The sequence below is a fragment of the Fistularia commersonii genome, chromosome 16 (assembly GCF_037954325.1).
Source record: "Fistularia commersonii isolate RoL2024-O1a breed Wild chromosome 16, RoL_Fcom_v1.0, whole genome shotgun sequence".
NCBI classification, from domain to species: Eukaryota; Metazoa; Chordata; class Actinopteri; order Syngnathiformes; family Fistulariidae; genus Fistularia; species Fistularia commersonii.
This window is the reverse complement of record NC_141299.1, coordinates 12,646,044-12,667,097: the sequence shown is the minus strand read 5'-3', so window position 1 is coordinate 12,667,097 and position 21,054 is coordinate 12,646,044. Positions and strand designations below refer to the sequence as shown.

At 41.1% G+C, this 21,054-nt stretch overlaps 1 protein-coding gene across 3 annotated transcripts in view; it reads right to left on the bottom strand.

The window, feature by feature from the left end:
• pex5la (peroxisomal biogenesis factor 5-like a) overlaps nucleotides 1-21,054 on the bottom strand; it is a 77,878-nt gene continuing 56,824 nt past the window's right edge. For 2 of the 3 annotated variants that reach the window (XM_086161645.1, XM_086161647.1), the window contains 7 exons: nucleotides 18,112-18,228; nucleotides 17,056-17,199; nucleotides 12,836-12,906; nucleotides 10,515-10,733; nucleotides 7,879-8,044; nucleotides 4,260-4,417; nucleotides 1-3,887 (listed from right to left, as the gene is read on the bottom strand). In XM_086161645.1, the coding sequence (XP_086017771.1) occupies nucleotides 3,686-3,887; nucleotides 4,260-4,417; nucleotides 7,879-8,044; nucleotides 10,515-10,733; nucleotides 12,836-12,906; nucleotides 17,056-17,199; nucleotides 18,112-18,228 (1,077 nt within the window). In that variant the 3' untranslated portion in view covers nucleotides 1-3,685. The remainder of the gene's footprint in view (nucleotides 3,888-4,259; nucleotides 4,418-7,878; nucleotides 8,045-10,514; nucleotides 10,734-12,835; nucleotides 12,907-17,055; nucleotides 17,200-18,111; nucleotides 18,229-21,054) is intronic. The other variant, XM_086161646.1, reaches the window with a different exon arrangement.

Sequence of the window (21,054 nt, the reverse complement as noted above, 5' to 3'; positions counted from 1 at the left end):
CTGATGGGAATATAATTTGTTTCGTCTGGGTTTTAAACCAGGAGAGTGTCTGAATATAAAATCCACTGAATAACCAAATCTTTTTTTTTTTTTTTCCTGGGGACATACAGAAAATATTAAGCACCGGGTTTTAGTTGGCTTCATGTATTGTTAAAAATGATTTTTATGGTAAAAAGACATGAATTGACACCTCCATTTTAGCTGAAATCTCTACTCGGCCTTTTTTTTTTCTCATTAAAAGACAACCAAAGTAAATTTATTTTTTTTCATCCTCATCTGCTTTGGCAATGCCGTTGCTATTGTGTATCCCGCTGCTAACTGCCTCTGAAGCAGATTGCTAGTGGCATGCACATATGTGCCATGTCTCACCAGGCTCCCCTCCCTCCTTGATCTATTAAACATCATGTTTGGCCACAGAAACTCACTGCTAACACATTTTGAAGTGCTGGCCTGCAGATTAGCTATTCATCTTTCAGCCTTAAATCTTAATGCTAATGCTGCAGAATTATAACCAATTGAATTTAATGAATATTAATATGATTTCAGTGAGCAAAAGTTATTGCTCTGTGGCCAAACATGGGATTTTCTTGTCCTAAGGTAGTACAAGTGCATCTAAGGAGAGTTCCATAGAGAACACATGCAGTAGAATGGTGAAATAAACCTGTTAGTGAACACTTGATATATGGCAGTGAATTCATTGGACGTGATCAAGGCCGAAGACATTGCTACAACACTGGGTTATAAAGCATCATGTCTACACCTACATTTTATCTGTTTGTGTGTGTATTGGTCTATCTTTTTTTTTTTTTTTTTTTTTTCCAGAATTGTTTTATCACTTGACAAAGAATCCTTCATTTTGTTCTCCCTAATGAAATACTACTCCTTATACAAACCATGACAACAAAGCTGTACAGCCTGGAAGATGAATGACTCTGGTGCTGGTCTCTGCTACCCCTGATAGCGTTCTTTGAAGTACAGAAACACCACTTTATTTTGGTCCACTGAGGCAGACAGGGACAATCTGACAATTCAGGATGGCAACATAAAATATGACCTTTTGCATAGTATCAAAGAATAAATCTAACTCTTTTCAGCACATCCGAGCCTCAGACATGCCTGTTAAACATGCTGAGTTGTGCCGTACAGCAGATTATCTATTATCTCCTCTGTCGCGCTGAAAACGTTGTGTTCTACTTTGCAGAGTGACTTTCAAATGAGCAACAGTTTTGTAAGCCATAAAGCTTGGTGTAAAATAAAACTTTGCATTTGACCTGATACAGAAGAATGTTCAGGTATTAATGGCTGCATGATGATGAAGACATGTTTTGTATGATCTTGTGATCATGATCTTATGATCTTGATTTCTTCTAGACTGAGGTTTGCTTCAGACATATAGTATGTAGCCTTCTGGCTAACCTTGCATGGATATTTAAATCCAACAAGGCAAACTGATTTAGAGCAACATTATGCAGCTGTTTTGCACTTACTGCATTCTGACTGTGCACCTGCTTGTTATTAGGAAATCTTCTCATTCTGTTCCCAAAACTTGCACTGTGATGAGTTGACTTAGAATTGATAACAGGTCTTTCAAAAACATTGAGTCCCCTCCTCCAGATCCCATGTATGCTAGTTAATTACCAATTCTTACCTCTGGGAAATGGTGGGAAGTAACATGAACGCTAAAACGCCAAGAATCCCAGTGTAGAAATTAGTCATACCTATGACTGACATGAATATCAACTGGCATATTTGTAAGAAAGACAATTCCTCTTTGTATCCAGTGTTTGCCACATTCGAAACTGTAAGGCCATTAAAACAAAGGTAGATGAATGGGAAGAACTCATGCACCTGAAAGGTCAATCCGGTCCAGTCATTAAAGTTGTTTTTCGCTTCGGTTCGAAACGAAAACACTTTGCTTTGGCCGCAACATGTAACCCCAATATATCACCCAGCGCTGAAAAACTAACACTGCTCAGGAGCACAATGTGAGTAAGGACCTGAAGTGCAGGGTCTGAAAGGCACCCAGCCCGGGTCGAGTACGTTTTCTGCCAATTCCTAAAGCAGAGTGTTAAATGGACTTGCCGTTTCATATCGGCTAACATGAGTTACAATTGTGGTAAAAGCGGAACACTTGTGTTTTTCGCTAATTTCTGAAACTGATTCAACATATTTTTGAATCATCTAGAGGGAACATATTTCTACGACTTACTTAGTGCAGAGGATCATTGTTTCTCTTGCTGCCACCATTCTGTTTATCGATACTGTGCAGTATCTCCAGTGCCTGCTGCAGCATAGCTTAACAAGCCACATTCACATTCTTTGGGACACCAGCATCTAAAGGGTAAAAAAGTGCAAGTCCTTGTGGGACGTCCTGTAGCTTCAGCTTTTTTCAGCAAAAGCTACATGATGTTGCTTTAATTCAGCTATTAGATGTATGAGCCTTACTTCCTGTGGGGCGGCAGCAAAGACAAAATCAGCCTAATAAGAAACAGTTCAGGCGTTTTCCTTTGGTCCGGGCTTTCAGCTATGTATATTTAACTGTAATATTAATGTGTCTTGCCAGAATCGACAATGCCAAAACGTAATGCTATTAAAAGTCATCAGTGTTATAAATAACACTTTGTCATTTTATCATCTAGCGTTTGAGTTTCAACAGTTGGTAAGGCTGTTTTGATTTTTTATACGTGGCTTCTTTGCACATTTCTACAAACTGTCAGATTGAAAGGAACAAAGAAGACAAGCTGGGAGCCAAGACCAAGATAAAGAAACAAAACAAGAAATGAATGGCACAGAAAGCTTTCAAGTTAAGAAGATGGCAGTTATTTAAGGAAATTGAAACCAGTCTCAAATGGCTTAGAGTATTTGTGTTGCCATAAAAATAGTTTAAATAAATATTCTTTGCATGCATTTGAGTAAGGCTTTACAACCTGACTTGCACATTCCACTTGGTTTGAGGAAGTTATCTGTTTGTCTGAAGTGCAAAGGGAAAACCTCAAAAAGTACGATAATTTTGAACAAGAATCCTTTATGAAAATGCTTATCATGCAGTACCATTATTCTCCATTGAAAGAGGATGAAAACCAGCCAGGAGCTGTGTCCCGGGTCATATAATGCAGTCTTTATCATTCGTTCTCTGAATCCATCCTTGATTATGGCGGCAAGATAGTCTTGATTCTTTGAAAGTAATTGAATAGGTAACATCTTTCCTCAAAACCTCATCTGTTCTCAGCACAAAGCATCAGAGGCTTACTGAGTCCTCAAACTGTCTGTCTGTTTGTCGCCGCTGGTTCAGCTCTGTTCCACTGGATGAGTCAGTTTTAATTGATGTATTCTCTAAGGCATTGCTCATACAATCTTTGCCCGTCCTTGTGCTCCTCAGGGAAATCACAATTTGCAGTGCAAATCCATCACAAAGCAGTCATGTCAAGCACTTGGAAGAACCTGTCCTAAGAACTGCTCCAAGGTACTTGGGGCGAAAAAAAAAAAAAAAAAAAAAAAAATATATATATATATATATATATATATATATATAAAACAAATTTGACAAATTAAGTTATTGTTGACGTGCATTAAAACATTAGTGTCCCTTTCAGTTCTTCCAATGCATTCCAGTGTCTGCACTTTGGATGTCTAACCATTGGGTAAAGGGTGCAGGGGAGCCCATATTGTCCCAACCTCCCTTTGCTTACATATCTAGGTTGAAGGCTCGCATAAGAAGATCCAGATCACCAATATTTGCAGCCTGGAAGAGTTCGGGCTGGTCCATCATGGATAAAGCTATCCTTAGAGCCGCCCAGATGTTTCCAGACATCACCTCGTGGGACTGCTGGCGACTCCGGGTTTTTCTCTGAAGGCTTAGAGCGGTCAGGAAGTTGCTCGCTGCCTCTCTGGGGAAGTATTGATGAAGACAATCAGTTTTGTTGAGGGAAATTGGTACATTTAATGTCAATTGCAACCCCAAACCTTTGTTATCCCTTTTTCCCCTGTTTTGACATTTATTCTTTCGTTAGAAGCTAGATGGTTTTATCTAATAAACATTACATATTGACTCATTGGAGTCAATATGTAATATTGACTGAATATGTAGTCATACATGAATATGTAGTCATATGCTAGATGCTAATCTAGGATGTCCCTTATCGCAATGTGTGCAAATGTCATGCAAATAGCATTTTTTGGAGAAAGTAAAAAAAGTGAAAAAAAATGCAATTTATAGGTAGCAGTGAAGGATGTTTTTTAAAATCTCTCCTCAGACTTACCTGTGTGCGCCGAGGTTAATACAACTGATGCCAAGGTTGTAACGGGACCTGATAAAGCCTGGCTGCAGCTCAAGTGCTCGTGTGTAGGCCTCCACTGCTTCCTCGCTCCGATCTCCATTTGCCAACGTGGCCCCCAGGCGGTTCCACAACAAGTAATCCTGGGTGGTGAGGAAAGTTGTGGGATGGTTGATATATTAACAACGGCATTCGGTCAAAACAAATTTAGTCTTTTGTGCTATATGTTGTCAGATGTTGTCAGCCGTCGGTGTGCTTGCTTATAAATATATTTAGATTTATTACAGTACAAAAGGAAATGATCATTATCAGCATCATCATCATGGGTATAATTTTAAAACTGAATAATTCAATGGAATAATTTTGAATTGATCAAAAATGCAAGTGAAATAGAAGTGGATAAATATCCTGACTGCCGCCCTAATGAGGCTGTTTAGATCCACGAAACTGAAACATAAAAGCAAGGGGAAATTAAATGTTTCATGGACAATACACATCACAACACCGGGGTGTAGTGAGTAACCTAACAAGGCTGGGTCGAGGTGAGCTGAGTCACACCACCGAAGGGTGTCCTTGTGATTGTTTCCCTCCTGCAGGTACACAGACACTTACAGAGGTCACAATCTACTAAAGTATAGGGGTCCTTCATCTATGGCTAATCCCAGCGGCGGCATATAATTATCTGCCTTTGTGTTCAGAGCTATTTTCCAGCAGGGGAGCTGATATTACCAAGTCAAATGTGGGAGGTTGGATTTTGTGGTGATACTCGCCCAGGACAGAGCGGCGAGGACGAAGACTGATTTACATGTAGACGGTTCAAAAGTTTTTTTATATTTACTTGCAGAATCATTTATATGTGTGTGTGTGTGTTTATATTTTTGTGTGCTTGCCTTAAAGTCAGCTTTTGCCTGATCATGAGTGACAGCGTATGTGTCATTCAGCAGTGTATGAGATCTGGTAGTGCCTTCCTTCTTAGATTGTTGTGACATTTTGATAAGCCTCGCTGCTTCTGTATACATGAATTCTCTCTTGATTTTTGAACCTCTGGCTAGCTGATGATGTATTCATGCTTAGGGGCTTGATGTCAACTATACATTGTATAAGAAGTGCTGACTCTTCCATTTTCAGGGATGGGCATTGTTTTGCATGTAGTTTTTTTTTTTTGTTATGAAACACTTTTTTTTAGCTGATAAGTATTTCACAAAGGCAAACGCCAGTTCAGGAAATCTCTTTTATTATTACTGTCTGAAGTGGCTTCAGAAGTGGTATCGCTTTGTTCTGCAATCCGCTTGGTCTTTTATGCACACACATGGACAGCCAGTGTCGGGGTGGCAGCAAAAAAAGCATCGCCAGCGTGCAGGAAATTAGCTGGCAATAACAACATTGACACTGACTGGACACTGTCAGACGGAGTGTTAGACGAAGTTAGTGGGTAAAGCAGCAGCGTGCAAAGGAATTGGGAAGGGTAGGTAGATGTGGAACGATTAAATGAGGTGCCTTGAATGGCGTGCGATAGAGTGCATGGAGGGCTTTGGTTAAGAAAATTTATTGCATGGGAACCGATATATTAAGCTCGACCTCAGCTTATGAGGGTTGGCTTGGATCACTTAATCATTAGGTAATATAGCTGGGTTGTAAAAACTGATGAACTAATGCAAAGCCATTACTAGGACAAAACTCATGATGTGGTACATATTACTGTTATCACTGCAAATGAAATTGTAGACAATTTCACAGTTAGTTACTTAGAGCTGTCATTGTGATCATTCACAGAAATAAATCTGTTCATAAATCTTTCATTCTTTAAGCATATGATATAGTTTTCATGTTAAGTATTAATCTGAAATTGCATGCTTATTAATCACCACCCGAAAAGTTTCATGTACTTTCTTCACAAAACCTTTTCTCTGTGATGTAAAAATGAGCTCTAGAATTTTGTTAGATGTACCATCTGTGCGTATCTTTGTGAGTATGTTTGTGAATGGGAGAACCCATTTTGCATGGAGATATCTTTATGTTTACAGATTCACAGGTAGGCCACTTTAGCAACTTGTAAAGTCCTAAAACAAGCCTTATTCAAACTGATACTGGGTTCATCCTGGAGGGTTTGGCAGTCGATCACAGATCTGCATATAGAGACATTTAACCACACCCTCTCTCAATTGAGTCTTCATACAACCTACTGCATGTTTTTGGACTGCGGGTGAAAACTGGGACAGGGAGATCATGTGACCTTCACGGAGAAAGGCGTGGTCAAAATCAAACAACGAAACGTATAGTCATGAAGCAGGAGGACTAACCATCAATGATTCAGTCTATTCAAGTTTAGAGACAAAAAACAGTCGAACACACCTTAATTATGGTTAAATATCCAAGATAGGGATTCCCGTGACCCATTAGGATGATTAAACCAATGGACAAGATCTCATTGTTCTCCAATCCTTGCAGAAGGTCATATGACCTGGACCTCAATCAGTAGCTGCTGATTTCAGGAATCATCTATCATTGGCAGACCACCAGAGGATACTTTTATGCAGGAATTGTCAGTTTAGAACATCGGGGTTGAGCTAGTTCTTGTTCTTCTCTCAATCCACCTTGTTCTCAAACCAGCTTAGAGCAGGATGGTCATACCTGGGTCTGTTTCCCACCTCAATTCCAATCTGATATTGGCTTTCCTTCACATATTTGTGTGCTGAGCCTTTTTGTGAAACACGAACCCAACCTAAATTTATGACATTAATCAGTAATTTCTCGACCTCTGGCAATAATGTTGCCTGTCTTGTTGAGCTTTTTCACACCATGTTGCCCAAGTGTCTTTCGAGCCTTTGTTTGTGTCTCGACAGGCATCCGGTGGAGTGCTGATAACCTCTGAAATATGGTTTTGCTCCAGTTGCTGGACTACATTAGATGAACTGAACTGACTTGTTATAATCACTAATGAATGCTAGGGCCTTGCTCTATCTTTGCAAACTGGTGTTCTATGTTGATCTATTTTTAACAAGGTGATGGTGTAAAAAGATTACTACGTTGCGTTGGCTATGTCTGGCATTTGCAGAGAGGCCATGCAAACCCCTGTCTTTCTATTGTTCTCAGCTAAACTTTCATAGCAGTTGCTTGATACTTTCAAACTGAGAAAATCAATGTTCCTTGTACTTTTAGAGAGACCTGCACCATAGATTGTACACACTTTCAAGTTTTGGTAATGACATATTCAGTAGACCACCAGCAGATGCAATTTGTCTCGCACAATCAATTGTGTAGATGTGTCTCGGTCTCTCACACTCTCCTTTGAAGCTGGCTCACCAGCACCGGTGGAATATCAGATCCGGGTGGGTGCTCCTGACTAGCTCAATTGAATTGAAAAATAAAGTAAAGATTTAAGATAGTTCTGGCTCGGAACAGACCAATCTTGCAGTGAAAAACAGATAACAAATCTATGTTAAAACACTTAGACCGCTCCATGTGAGATATTTTGTATTTGTTCTTTCCTGTCTAGATGCATCGCTGTCATTGCCTCTTGATTTATTCCTGCAAGTACAGCGACAGCTCCCCACTGTCTAATCTGTATGATTCTGTGCGCTTATACGTGCTTGTGCGCTCCTACCTCGGGCCGCACTGACAGGGCGGTATTGAAGGCCTCCACAGCTTTGTTGAACTCGCTGCTGAGGTTGTAGAGCACCCCGAGGCCAGTCTGCAAATCCGGGTCGATGCTGTCAGAGTTCTGCTGAACCGCTTCCAGGAAGAGTTCTTTGACCTCGGGTAGCAGTGAGCTGTGGACACACACATTCAGATAAGGATTAGTGTGACTGGAGGCTGCTGAGTGAACACACTTAAGATTGCAGAACCAGGAAGTGTACTGTACTGCATGCATTACATTTATAAAGGCAAATGAGTCAGAGCGACGGATTGGAAGAATACTAAAAGAGTGAGTAAAGCTAAGTGGGGAAGAAGAAATGTAACCAGAAGAAAGGATATGGAGAGAGGATTTAGTAAAAGGACCATTTAGCCAGCAGGATTAAATTCAATTCATGGGAATCAAGGTATTCCACTGAAGAGACAGAACCACTCGAGTTTTTTTATGTAATCAGACTATAAGTAGGTTTAACTTTGAAACATATAATTTACTGTAAAAGTAAAAATGAAATCTATTATAAAAATGTGAAAAAAAATCCTGTGGTTCCAAGATCTACACTAACGTCGGGTGATTTTCACCCACACAGTTCTTGTCATGTGATTTTCATTTTGTTGCCATTGTCTGAGTTTTATGGGCCCTTGGGCTTCAGGCTGCTGACTGATGTTATTAATTGCATGTTTGTTTCCCTCTTCCCATCGGCCCATCTATAAATTGATGAAAACTGTATTTTATTCATTATATTGTATTGTGTAAAACTACCCATCGTTAGTGATGGTGTTACTTATTTTAACGTTAGTGCAATTTTTGCATCACCTGCCATCTTTTCAGTTGATTATTGATAAGAATTACAGACTCTGTCAGTTTACATTAATTAAATACAATGGAGGGAAGCAATAAACATGGCTGAAAACGAACAGGAGCAATGACAAACAAAAGAAAGACGGGGTTACTGGATGAATTTGAGGGAACACGACAGTAATATAGATGTACCCATATCTCCGAATAGTCACTGGACAATTACAGAATTCATAAAATGGTTCTTGACTTCAAATGCAGAAGGTTTTTTTCTGGCAGATATAGCGCTGCAGTGAGACGGTTACAGGTATGCTGTGTCTTGAGAGTGACACCCACACCAGCTGCTGTGCACAGACCTGCCAGTGTTTTATTACCTTTGTCAGAACAACGCCTGTTCATAGAACAATATAGAAAATGAAAAGGAGATTAATATTATTTCAAGAATCATGTGGCAACATGGAGCACATGACATACGATGTTTTATTATCATGGACACAAGCTCATTGAAATCGCAGACGTTTTATAAAAACATATATCATCACATTGTGAAAAAGGTACACATTATAATTATAATTACAATTATAATCCCATTAAAATGCTGTTTATATGAAATGCATTTATGAAGCATGGATTTGGTGTACTCTTCCATATACTATCTATTTTAATGCTCAATTTGGAGGCTGCGTAATCCAAACGAACTATACTTGGACCTAGTCGCAAGAAAATGCTAGTTGACAGTTCAGCTTTTAATGAGACAATGCTGTAAACAAGGGATATTTTGATTATTATGGAATCAAAGGTGGCTGAGGTGAGTGTAAGCGCAGCGGCTGGGACACAGTATGACAGCAGGCTGGGTGAAAGGAACAAAGATCAAGCGAGAGAACAAAAAAAAAACAAAAAAAACACATCAGAGTCTGGAGCTGAGCTGCCGCTGAGTGTGAAGAGACAATCAGACAGATATTGAAGGGAAGCCTGGGCTCCTTGTGCTGTAGGTGTGGGGCTGAGATGAGATGCAGGTGTGCCAGCAACCATAGCAGGAGGCAAGAGTCACACCCACCGGGAAGACAGAGCTCACACAGACAGACAGATGAGGAAGAAGAAAGTCACAGGAACATGAAGGATGACAATAGGAACATAAAAGTGTTGTGTTATACTCTGTTTTGTCAACCAGAAATCTGGGAACAACTCTCAGTATTATGAAGAAGAGAACTAGTATTCAGGTTTTAAAGTTGGATTTGCTATTATAATTTGTCACGATATATACAGGTATGGATGCATTATGATTCTACAATTTTAACAAATGTTATGCATGTTATGCATGTTACATGTAATTCAGTATTAGGAGGTTGGATTTTTTTTTAATCTTCTTTAAATATAAAAGTGTTATATTGAAGAGAAATAACCAACTCAGAAATGTGGCAATGACTTGTTAAAGTTAAGCCACAAATGTATTGGCCATTTACATATGGAACTCCTGTCTTTTAGAAATATAATACAACCTGTGTAGCTTCCAGATAGCGGTGGTTTGTATTTGAGTCCATTCATCTTATCTACTGCCACACGATTCATCTCAGTTTGTGTAAAAATACATCTTACCCATAAATGATTTCTGCTCTTGATTCACAATATCCTACCTCATTATTTGACAGTATAAATCAATGTTGAATAATAAGGATTGGTATCATTACTCTTACTGGGAGAGTATTTTATGCAAAATATAGTCAGCCAATCTTTGGTTCTGTAGTCTTTGCAATAGTTTATTGCCATATTATCAAAACTATATATTATTTTACCAAAACTTTCCTGGGTACCTTTCTTGTCTGCCCATGTTGGGAGCGTGAGATAACCTGCGTTGGGTATTTGGAGATCCCATCAGGTGGCTTCTGCTCTTTACAAGGTGCTTGTACTTTGGGTTATGTCGCATCCAGCGGAGCAAGGCGTCGCAAGCATCGTAACGCATACCAGTGTTGGTCAGGCTGACCGCTAAAGCCATGAGGGCCGTGAGGTTGTTGGGGTGGAGCTCCAAGCACCTGGATGGAGATAGGATATGGGCATGAGGAGAGGTGGTGTATGGTGTGCATTTCAAAAAGAAATCTTTATTTTATAGACATTAGTCGAAGCGAAGAACTGTCAGGTAGAATCGAATGCTTTGGTGGTCAGAATGGGCGAGCTGGACCTCTTCTGCACAGCTTCCACGACAATTTTCAATTTTCAGATTGGCGCCTGCATGTCATCTTAGGTAGAGGATATCTATCAGGTCTGCATTCGAGCAACAAGCCCTGAGTGATTGTTCCTGAAGTAGTGTAATTGGTGTGTCAGTGTTATGCCGCAGATTATTTCATATGCATGACTGCCGCTTAGATCAGGCCTGGCTGTTGTAATTGAAAAGACGAGGAGAGAAGCCCCGTTTCGGAGGAGCATTTTGGATTAGTTAAGAGAGTAGAGAAGACGCCAAAACATGATTTAGCTTTCATCAAGATAATTTGGAAGCCGGATTTGCCACAGTTAATGCGCCAGCTTCCTTAAAACCCTTATAATCTGAGTTTAAACAAATTATTTTAGTCCCTCCCAAATATGTTGTTGGTGAGGGTTACATAAAGTTTGCTTCAGATTAATGAATGAACGAATGAATGCAATGAATCCAAATTTCAATGATTTTACAGGTAACAGGTAATGAACTGTCTGTGCTTTGAAGAATCTCAAACATAAGCAATTTAAAATAAAAAAATATGATATTTTATGCTGAGAGCAAAACGGTTCAAAAATTCTGTGACCTATAAAGTTTCAATGTTTCTTTAGAGTCAAGCAAACACACATGATGAAACCAAATAAAACTGATTGCATGCTCAAACTGCGCCTTCATCATAATTTGATGAGACTTTACTGAAAACAGTGTATGAAACTATTCAGTAAATATAAAATAAATGGCTGTACAAACTGTAAAAAGAATAGCATAATGTGCGCCATCTGAAATGGTGCCAAAGTACCACAAGGAATAATGCCAGGTAAACATTTAATCTCACACCAAAGACTCTGCACAGATGGAACTATTACATAATGAACAGTCTACATCTACTCCCTAAAAACTGACTGGTGTCTCACAATTTGCCAGTCCGCTGGATTAAATGTGATTCGAGCAAAAATAGGAAAACGACAGGACTTGTTCTCGTAATCTTATTTACCTGGAAAAGCAATTACTGTTTCTGTTGGGTGAAAACCCGACAGTAACTGTAACTTGAACCTGAAAATCTAGTCAGAGGTAAATACTCAAATCGTTTCAAAATCTTGCAAAAGGGGACAGCTTTGTTGACTTTTATCTGCCTGTCAATCGTAGTCATTATGGAATGTCTTCACCTCAAACATTAAGTCAGTGTTTTCTAACATGGCAGTTATTCTATGCAAGCCAATGTAGGGAATTTATATACCATACCGTGAATTTTAATTGTATTTTAACTGAGATTCAATATGGCCATGGTGGGCAATAACAAAAGTAAAGACACTAAACAAAAAAGAAATGTTGATGATATATGAAAGTAAGGCCATTAACAATAATCACCTAATGTAAAATTGACCTATAATATGAGTTTTTAGCTACTTTAGAAAATTATTTTATTATCTACCATATATTTTCATGATGGCCCAGTTGGAGATGCAAGAACAAAAGTACAGTTTCTTTCTAAATGAATAAATTCTGTAGAAGATGAAAAAACCAACAAAACACAAAATAGCATTTTGTCTTTTCACAGTTTGAATTAAGGCAAGATTAACATAACATAAATTTTGGCAAATTGATATTGGCATCACATTAATTCATTTCTGGCAACTTCACTTTATCAGACTAAGGAAATAACTGCTGAGTTCTGGTACAAATGACAAGCTACGTACATTTCTGATCCAACAGAAGAAATTAACCCAACTAAAACCCTTAGCCTTTTTAGTTGAACTATTGTTTTTGGAATCATTTGATCAACTGAAATAACTCCTTACTCGATCCTACAATACCGCATTCCAGTTTCTGCAAACAAGAGTCCCAAACGGAAAGAGTGGACCCCAAAGTATGCAGTAACGCCCTGTGTGACAGTGAAATTTGTTTGTTTGTTTATTTGTTTTATCAGCAGTTGCTTTCTCTTACCTCTGGAGGGAGACAATTGCAGCCTGCTCATTCTCATTTTCAGCCTGGGTGGTCCCCAGCACCTGCCAAGCCTGCAGACAAACAACCAGGTAACAGTATACCTCGATTCCATTACTGTTATTTACCAGAACTCCCCCGGGCCAGGGTTCGAGACAGATTGACAATGATGCCGGGTGACACACATGTATGCACACAAACTGTAAGTCTTTTCTATACATACACTAGAATAATATTAATTATACTTTAGCGACCCTGCAGTACTGTTTGGACTTCTGTGATTTCCCTCTGGCTGTAAATGTGTTTTGGAATGAGAGAGAGTGAGGGGGTGCGGTGAAGAAAAGAGAGAGTGCGAGAGGCACAGAAGGTTAAGTTGAGCTGCTGTTACTTAAGTGTGGCATAATTGTTCATGATTGTTCTGATAAAAAAGAAGATTTGTGAACCAGCAACTTGTCATCATTGGGCTCGTCCACTCGGACATAACACTGCTGTCAAAAGTAAAACTCGGGGGTTTAACCTGCTGAGCTCCGCTGACGCAGTGAGCCCAGACCAGCTAACCCCTTATCAGCTGCAGGTACGATGGTGCGGTGAGAAAAGACCGATGTTCATCTGACAGTCGAGGAAAAGGCAATGGACGATGGTTGTGCTTGTACGTCGGGGTGTGAGATGGAGTTTGAAAGTGCAGCAGTGCATTATGCTCACCTGAGACACACAGAGAAGAAGCTAGCTGCTTATGCTGGGTTTGGCTCACTAGGTGCGACAAGAAATGCCGCCCTGAAAATTGCCACCGCGGGGAACAGCGACCAGATGAGTGCAAAGACGCCTGCTGTTACCAACACCATGTCAAGACGCCGAAATGCTCGGATAAGATGAACTGGGACGCCTTCCACACTCGGTTTGAACTGCTGGCATGGGTTGCAGGCTGGTCGGAAGACAGCGAAGCACTGCCGCTTGCCCTATGTCTCACTGAGGAAGCGTCGACATGCTTGCTACTGCTGAGCCCATTTGGAGGAGACAACTATGGCGCCATAGTTGGTGCTCTACAGTGGCATTTTGGACAGTGCCACCAACCTGGTGTGCGCTCAGAAATACGCAGAGACAGGCTGGGGAACCACTCCATGTATTGGCAAATGCCACTGAGACCCTGGCAAGGAGAGCATGTGCCCACATGCCTGCAGAGATACAGGGTGACCTGGCCCAGGACCAGTTCATCCGGGCCTCAACTCCCAGGGAGCTGCCCAGACAAACAGCAGGTAGTACACCCCCAAACTCCTGGAGCTGGCCTTGGAGAGGGAGGCTGTTGGCGGGTCTTGTCAGAGTGACCATGTGGGGGCTTGCCCTGTTGTGAGTTATGGGAGAGGTGGACCTGAACCAGGAGAAGTCAGCATGGGTGGATGAGTTGGCCGAACTGATCCGTGGTGTATCACTTCAACCACCCTGCAGAAGCATCTGCTGTCAGGTGTAGGGGCGGCATGGTGCAGGAGGTAGAGCGTTCGTCCTTGGAACCGAACATTCCTGGTTTGTTTCGTGGTTCCTCCTCTTCTGTCGAAGTGTTGTTGAGCAAGACGCTCCACCGACAACTGCTGCCCCAGCCCTGTTCCTTAGCCTTCTGCTCACAGGAGGTCATCCACAATGACCAAGGAAGAAACTTTGAGTCAGGTGTGTTTTCTACTCTGTGTGAACATCTGGAAACGTGCAAGATTCAAATGACCCCTTTACATCATCAGAGTGACGGGCTTGTTGACAGATTCAACAGAACCCTGGCAAAACAACTGGCCATCCTCACCTTGCAACATCAGTGTGACATGGAGATGCACCCACCATCTTACTGGGCTACAGGTCAGCTGTGCAGGAATCCAATTCAAGCACACCTGTCCTGCACAAGTTGGGCGGGGGAGCTGCAGATGCAGACCCCCAGACACAACGGCGGAGCCACCAGGACCAGAAAATGCCAGAGGAACCCAGGATCGAATGGAGTCTGCTAGCCTTTGCACTTGACCAGCTGCAGAAAGCAGGCATGAGGCAAAAAAGGGGCTGACATGAGGGCCAGGGGGAGGGATATAATGGCTGCGGACCTGGTGTGGGTGTCAAGTCCAAAGAGGAAGAAGGGCCGGAGCCCTGAGCTGGACAGTCAGTGGGGCCTTATGAGGTATTAGAGAAGCTTGGGAAGGAGGTATGTAGGGTCCACCTGGTTCCTAGGAGAACACAGGTGTTCCTCCACAGGGATAAGTTGGACCCAAACAGAGGTGATGTACATCCGCATCGGAACCCTGGACCCTCAACACCTGCCCAGAGAAGTAAAGCAGCCACAGCCCCAGGTTCAGGTACTGTTCCCCCAACCAACTCCCCACTTTGTCCATTCCGAAACTCACTCCCTGTTCATCAGCAGGCAGTTCAGAGACTGCAGGTGCAGCCACTCTTGTTCACTCCAAGGTGGCCCCGGAGACTCCGGCCCATTTAAAGGACTTTTTCTGTGAGGGGGTGTTTCTGGGGTGGGGGGGGTGTTTCTGAGTTCTGTGATTTGCTACTGGCTGTGAATGTGTTTTGGGATGAGAGAGCGAGGGGGCGGGGTGTGGGAAAGAGACTGCGAGAGGCACAGAAGGTTATGTTGAGCCGCTGTTGCATAAGTGTGGTCTCATTGTTCATGATTATTGTAATAAAAATAAAGTTTGTCAACCAGCAACTCGTCATTGTTGGGCACAACCACTTGGACATTACGAAATGTTTCAAGATGTATCTATGAGTGGCTGCTTATTCTCTAGCTTATTTTGTGGGTGAAATGTAAAGGGTTACAGAAGCAGTTTTCTTTATTGGACTCTGACAAAATTAGAACATCAAGATTCTTCTGGAAAAAACAAACTGGAAAATTTGAATATGGTTTTTTTTGGGGGTTATTTATATTTTACTCATATCTGTTGTCCCTGCTCATGGACTTGATCATCTCTTCACCCAGCACCAATGCAGCAAACCAAACCTACAGTAGGTAGGTGCCTGGGTGTTTCAAAACATTCTTGCAAACATAAATTTATCACTTCTTACAAGAGAGATTGGTATCTTGACTATTGGCCGCACACTGCCCTGGTTATGTTTACAGTTTGAAATCCTATCTCAGGACCAGCATTGGATGTTTTCAACTGGACAAAACGTGACCATGGAATGATTAAATTGCCATGTTACCTTAAATGCCATTGGAAAGGAGCTCTACGGGCGTTGAAAGACCTTCCCGCCACCGTTTAAACAGTCATTTTATTTTTGTTCTCTTCCTTACAAGCAAACAGCTAATCGACTTGTCTCGACGAAGAGTATTGTTTACAACCGCAAGACCAAAAAATATATTTCTGCTTGCATGCGCAGTGGACTGAGACCCCCTGTGAGCTGTGGGAATACAGTACATCAGCAGTCCCAGTTTGTTGAGCTGCCAGAGTCAATTGAAAAGTTTTAAGTCAATACTTTACCATACAAGACAGTTACGTATCTAGAATACCAAATGTGATATTATAAGATTATCTTACGTATTTTAAGGCACAACTAATAACCTCTTCTAATTTTAGTCTCTGTGGATGCTTCTTTGTCCCATTATTTTAAATCAGGGGAGAAATTATTTCTGAATGATTTAGAGGTCTTCACAGTGGGGCAATAAGCCACTAAGCGCCCTTGGAGGAATTTTTGAATCGTATTAGTTCCATACACCGAAGGATAATCCTTTCTTCGGAATAACTGGCACATTTCTGTATATTCCAGGGGATTCCGAAAGTACTGCAGGATTTGCTCTCTCAGCCTGCAAGGAGGTCACTTCCTTTGAACTGGTGAGAATACAAATAGGGGGAAAAAAGAAAAACCTGCAGAGTGCGCTATTATTCGACCCACTGAGCAAAAAGGATATTTTCATCAAGAGCATGATAAAGTTGGGGATTTTTGCTCCAGTAAAGAAGCCTCAACAAGAAATATTTACAATGCAATCCCTTCTTCAGGCCACTGGCATGATGCCTGTCAGTCCTGCAACGTAAATCTGTGTGACATTGCCTGCGGTCAGTGAGGCGTTCTTCCTATATGGCTCTGCTCAACACAGAGAATTCGGCCTACAGATCGCTTAAATCAGATTGACCGGTGAAATACTGCAGATTCACTGCACATTTATAGCCCACCTCCTTTTGAAATATTGCATGTACCTTGCATGATTTCGATAAGGTTTATGTGTGCATTTCTTGTGATATTAATTTCACCTCTGAATCGTGGGGATCCTGTAAGACAGCTGCTTCCAGCAACAGCACGGCATTTGGCAAGTCCCCCTCTCGAGACTTCTTCAGTCCCTCTTCAAATGCATTAGGAAGGTCCTTATAAGGATTATCTGTGTGGAAGTAGTAGCCCTGTCAGCAAAAAAACAAAAAAACAAATAAAAAAAATAGAGACGGTGGTAATGTCAGTGTCTCACTTTAAAATTCAGATGCAAACCAGCGCCACTGTTCTATGCAGTTGTATATTTAAGCACAGCTCCGGCAGCAGGAATCGATCTTTTCTACTTCACATCAAACCTAAGCTCCCCGGGGTTTGTCCGTTCTCTTTAAATGTTAAACTTTGCATTTTCAAACTGTGATTACCCTAGTGTGTTGACACCAGCTTGAACAGATGACTTTGAATCTTTTTTTTTTTTTTTTTTAAGAACCAGCACTCCACTTGGATCAATCAGAAAGCCCAGAGATCTGATCCCATTCGAGCTCCTTATGTAAGAAGGTCAGCTGGTAGATATGGTATATCTCAGCAGTATGTTAGCCTTCAGAAACTTAAAGGACATTCATTTTTACTATTAATAAATTGCTTCACAGGTTACTGTAATCTGCGTCACAGCTTATTGCAAAGGTTTTCACGGTGAAAAGAACATTCAAGCAACTACCAGATTTAAAATGCTCACCTCTCAAACATGAAAATGTTCTGACCAGTTCTCTGGATTTTTCCCTCTCCTCGCCACACACACTCAGTCACTCAAATGCCATGGGGTATATATTAATTTCCCTTAACTTAATTTTATGTTTTTGCAACAAATGCACATTTTCTACCATACAGATTTACCTCATGACCCTGAAATCAATATCACTATATTAGGAAAGGTGTGTGTTTGTGTGTGCGCTTTTCCACATGGCTTTCTCTCAATGTAGGAAAATGTGTAACTTGGCAGAGATGTCTTAAAAAGGAAATGTATCCAAGATCCTTTTTTTTAAGTGTGGAATATAGACAGGCGTCTACAGTGTATTTCAGATATCAAGAGTGTGTATAATAGTGACCTTCTCGTGTGGGGAGACAGAAGACGGAATCTGTGCCTGCTCGTTCTCTGTCAGCCAGTTCCGTCTTGCAAGCTCTTCCCACTCTGCTTGCATCTTATCCCAGAACTCAGTATCCGACTGCAAGCAACACAGAGGGACATATTGGAGGTGGGGTGGTGGGTCGGGCAGGTAGGGTTTGGGTGGGAAAGATAAGGACAGGAAGGTGGAGAGAGGCTTTGAATGACTGACAATTGACCCAAAGTACTTGTTATTTTATATCATTCTGCAGCTGTAAATGCCATCTCTTCTGGCTCATTTACTAGCTTCCAGTGACTCCTTGCATTGGCAAATCAAGGTAGAGGTTAAATCATCAATCGAGACTTGAAATGTGAACAAATCAATTCAGAAGACATGATTGAATATAAAACCACACGTTTTGACATACATTTATGGCGATGTTACATCATTAACTGGCATTTCCATTCAGCGAAATGAAAAAAAAAACCAATAAGAATTCAAGCAATGATTTAAAATTTCACTATCTCGAATACCTTTTTTTAAAAATGCATTTAACTTAAATGTGTTTGATAGCAACTCAAGTTCCCCAAGTTCAAATGTCTTGACAAACAACCCTTTATCCAGCTATTCATCCAATAGAATTGTCTGTATATAATGGGGTTTAATGGCATCCTTCAACTAAGTTGGGAAAAATCGCCAAAACATAAGGGCATTGCTAATAAAAAACAAACAATAAAAACATTGAGACTTTTATTTTGCTTGATTTAAGTACGATGCCCTTCCTAAACACTGTCGTCTTACATAGAGGTGCTTTCTAAAAATAACACGGGTGCATTTTCTACTGCACATCAAAGTGGCAGAAAAGTTCAGCGCCGTCCCCACAAGATACTCTGCGTGCACCAAACTTTTACAGTTACATGAATGTTTTTTATCATTAGTTTCATTGGAAAAGGCCTGGCTCTCAGTCTCCACTCTAAATCATCCCAAAGGTGTCCTATTGGGTTGCGGTCAGGACTGTACAGGTCAGTCAAGTTTATCCACACCAGACTCAGTCATCCATGTCTTTATGGACCTTGCTCTGTGCACCGGTGCAGAGTCATGTTGGAAAAGAAAGGGGTTAGCTCCAAACTGTTCCCACAAAGTTGGGAGCATGGAATTGTCCAAAATGTCTTGGTATGCTGAAGCTTTCAGAGTTCCTGTCACTGGAACTAAGGGGCCACGCTCAGCTACTGAAAAAAACCCCACACCAGAATCCCCCCACTCCACCAAACTTCACACTTGGCACAATGCAGTCAGACAAGTACCGTTCTCCTGGCAACCGCCAAACCCAGACTCGTCCATCAGATGGAGAAGCACGGTTTGTCACAGTGGCGGAATACTTTACACCACTGCATCCGACGCTTTGCATTGCACTTGGTGATGTGTGGCTTGGGTGCAGCCGTTCGGCCATGAAAGCCTATTCTATGCAGCGTTCTGCGCACGGTTCTTGAGCTAATCTGAAGCTACATGTAGTTTGGAGGTCTCTAGTGATTGCCTCTGCAGAAAGTTGGCGACCTCTTTGGACTATACGCCTCAGCATCTGCTGACCTTGCTCTGTCAGTTTATATGGCCCACCACTTTGTGGCTGAGTTGCTGTCATTCCCGAACACTTGCATGTTCTTACAATACAGCTGATAGTTGACTGTGGAATATTTAGGGGCGAGAAAATTTCATAACTGGATTTGCTGCACAGGTGGCATCTTATCACAGTTCCACGCTGGAATTCACTGCATTCCTGAGAGTAACCCGTTCTTTCACAAATGTTTGTTAAAACAGTCTGCATGCATAGGGGCTTGATTTCATTCACCTGTGGCCATGGAAGAGATTGGAACACCTGATTCAGATTCTTTGGATGGGTGAGTGAATACTTTTGGTCATATAGTGTGCATTTATGGGTTGTCATGGGTACTCACAGCTACAATAATCATTATTACTGTTTGTTTTTGCTGTTGAATCTTGAATTGAGGTTCTATGTCTAGGCTTGTAATACTTTTAACTATTGGCCTTGTTGTGCAGAATTAGTCTAAATGCAGAATCACTACTAGCTGGATTGGAAAACACTGAAATTTGCTTAATGAGTTGGACAACCTTCACAATCCGGTTTATCCATACATCGTTCAAATTGTTTTTTCAAGATAACCTCCTAGAAGATATTTTGGGTGTGTAGAACTGGCTTTGTGAGGCTTCTAGGTGGTTCACCATCTAACTTCCCAACTCATGACAAAAATATGCAAATGCTCCCGAGTCACTTATATGTGTATGTTAGATAATATGTTAGAGAATGTTTCTATTTTAACAACAATGTGACAAGTGTTCGTTTCACTCTGGATTTGGCCGTTCAGTTCCTTGGAATGGGGCAAAGATAAAGCAAGCAATATATATCCTGTGTATCACTGGAACAAATGCCAAACATGTAATTTCTGCTTTAAAATTGCCTGTGGGATGAAGACTCATTAGTTTCGTCATGGATACAAATTGAGTTTATAATCATGCCAACATGAAGCTCATACACCCCCGAGGTTGTTGATGGTGTCACCTGCTTTATAAGATAGATTATGCTCACTTTGCTCATTCACTTTTTTATGTCTGTTCAGATGCAAACCGAATATTTGCTACCTCATATCCGTCTGCATTTATTTTCAGTAAATAAATTGCCCACAATCCTTCCCATGTCTAAAACTTAGCAGTTCCATTGAAAAATTCAATATGTGATCCTCCACGGAACAAACAGATTGAACACATTATTCATTTACTTTGGCCACTCTCATTTTCCCTGCAGGTCTGTAGATTAAAACCACAAGCCTGCATTTCTCACCTCAGGGAAAGTGCTTTGCCACAGCAGTCTTGCACAAAACAAGAGCATTGGACCATAATTCTGCAAGATAACAATGGACCTTTTTTGTAGCT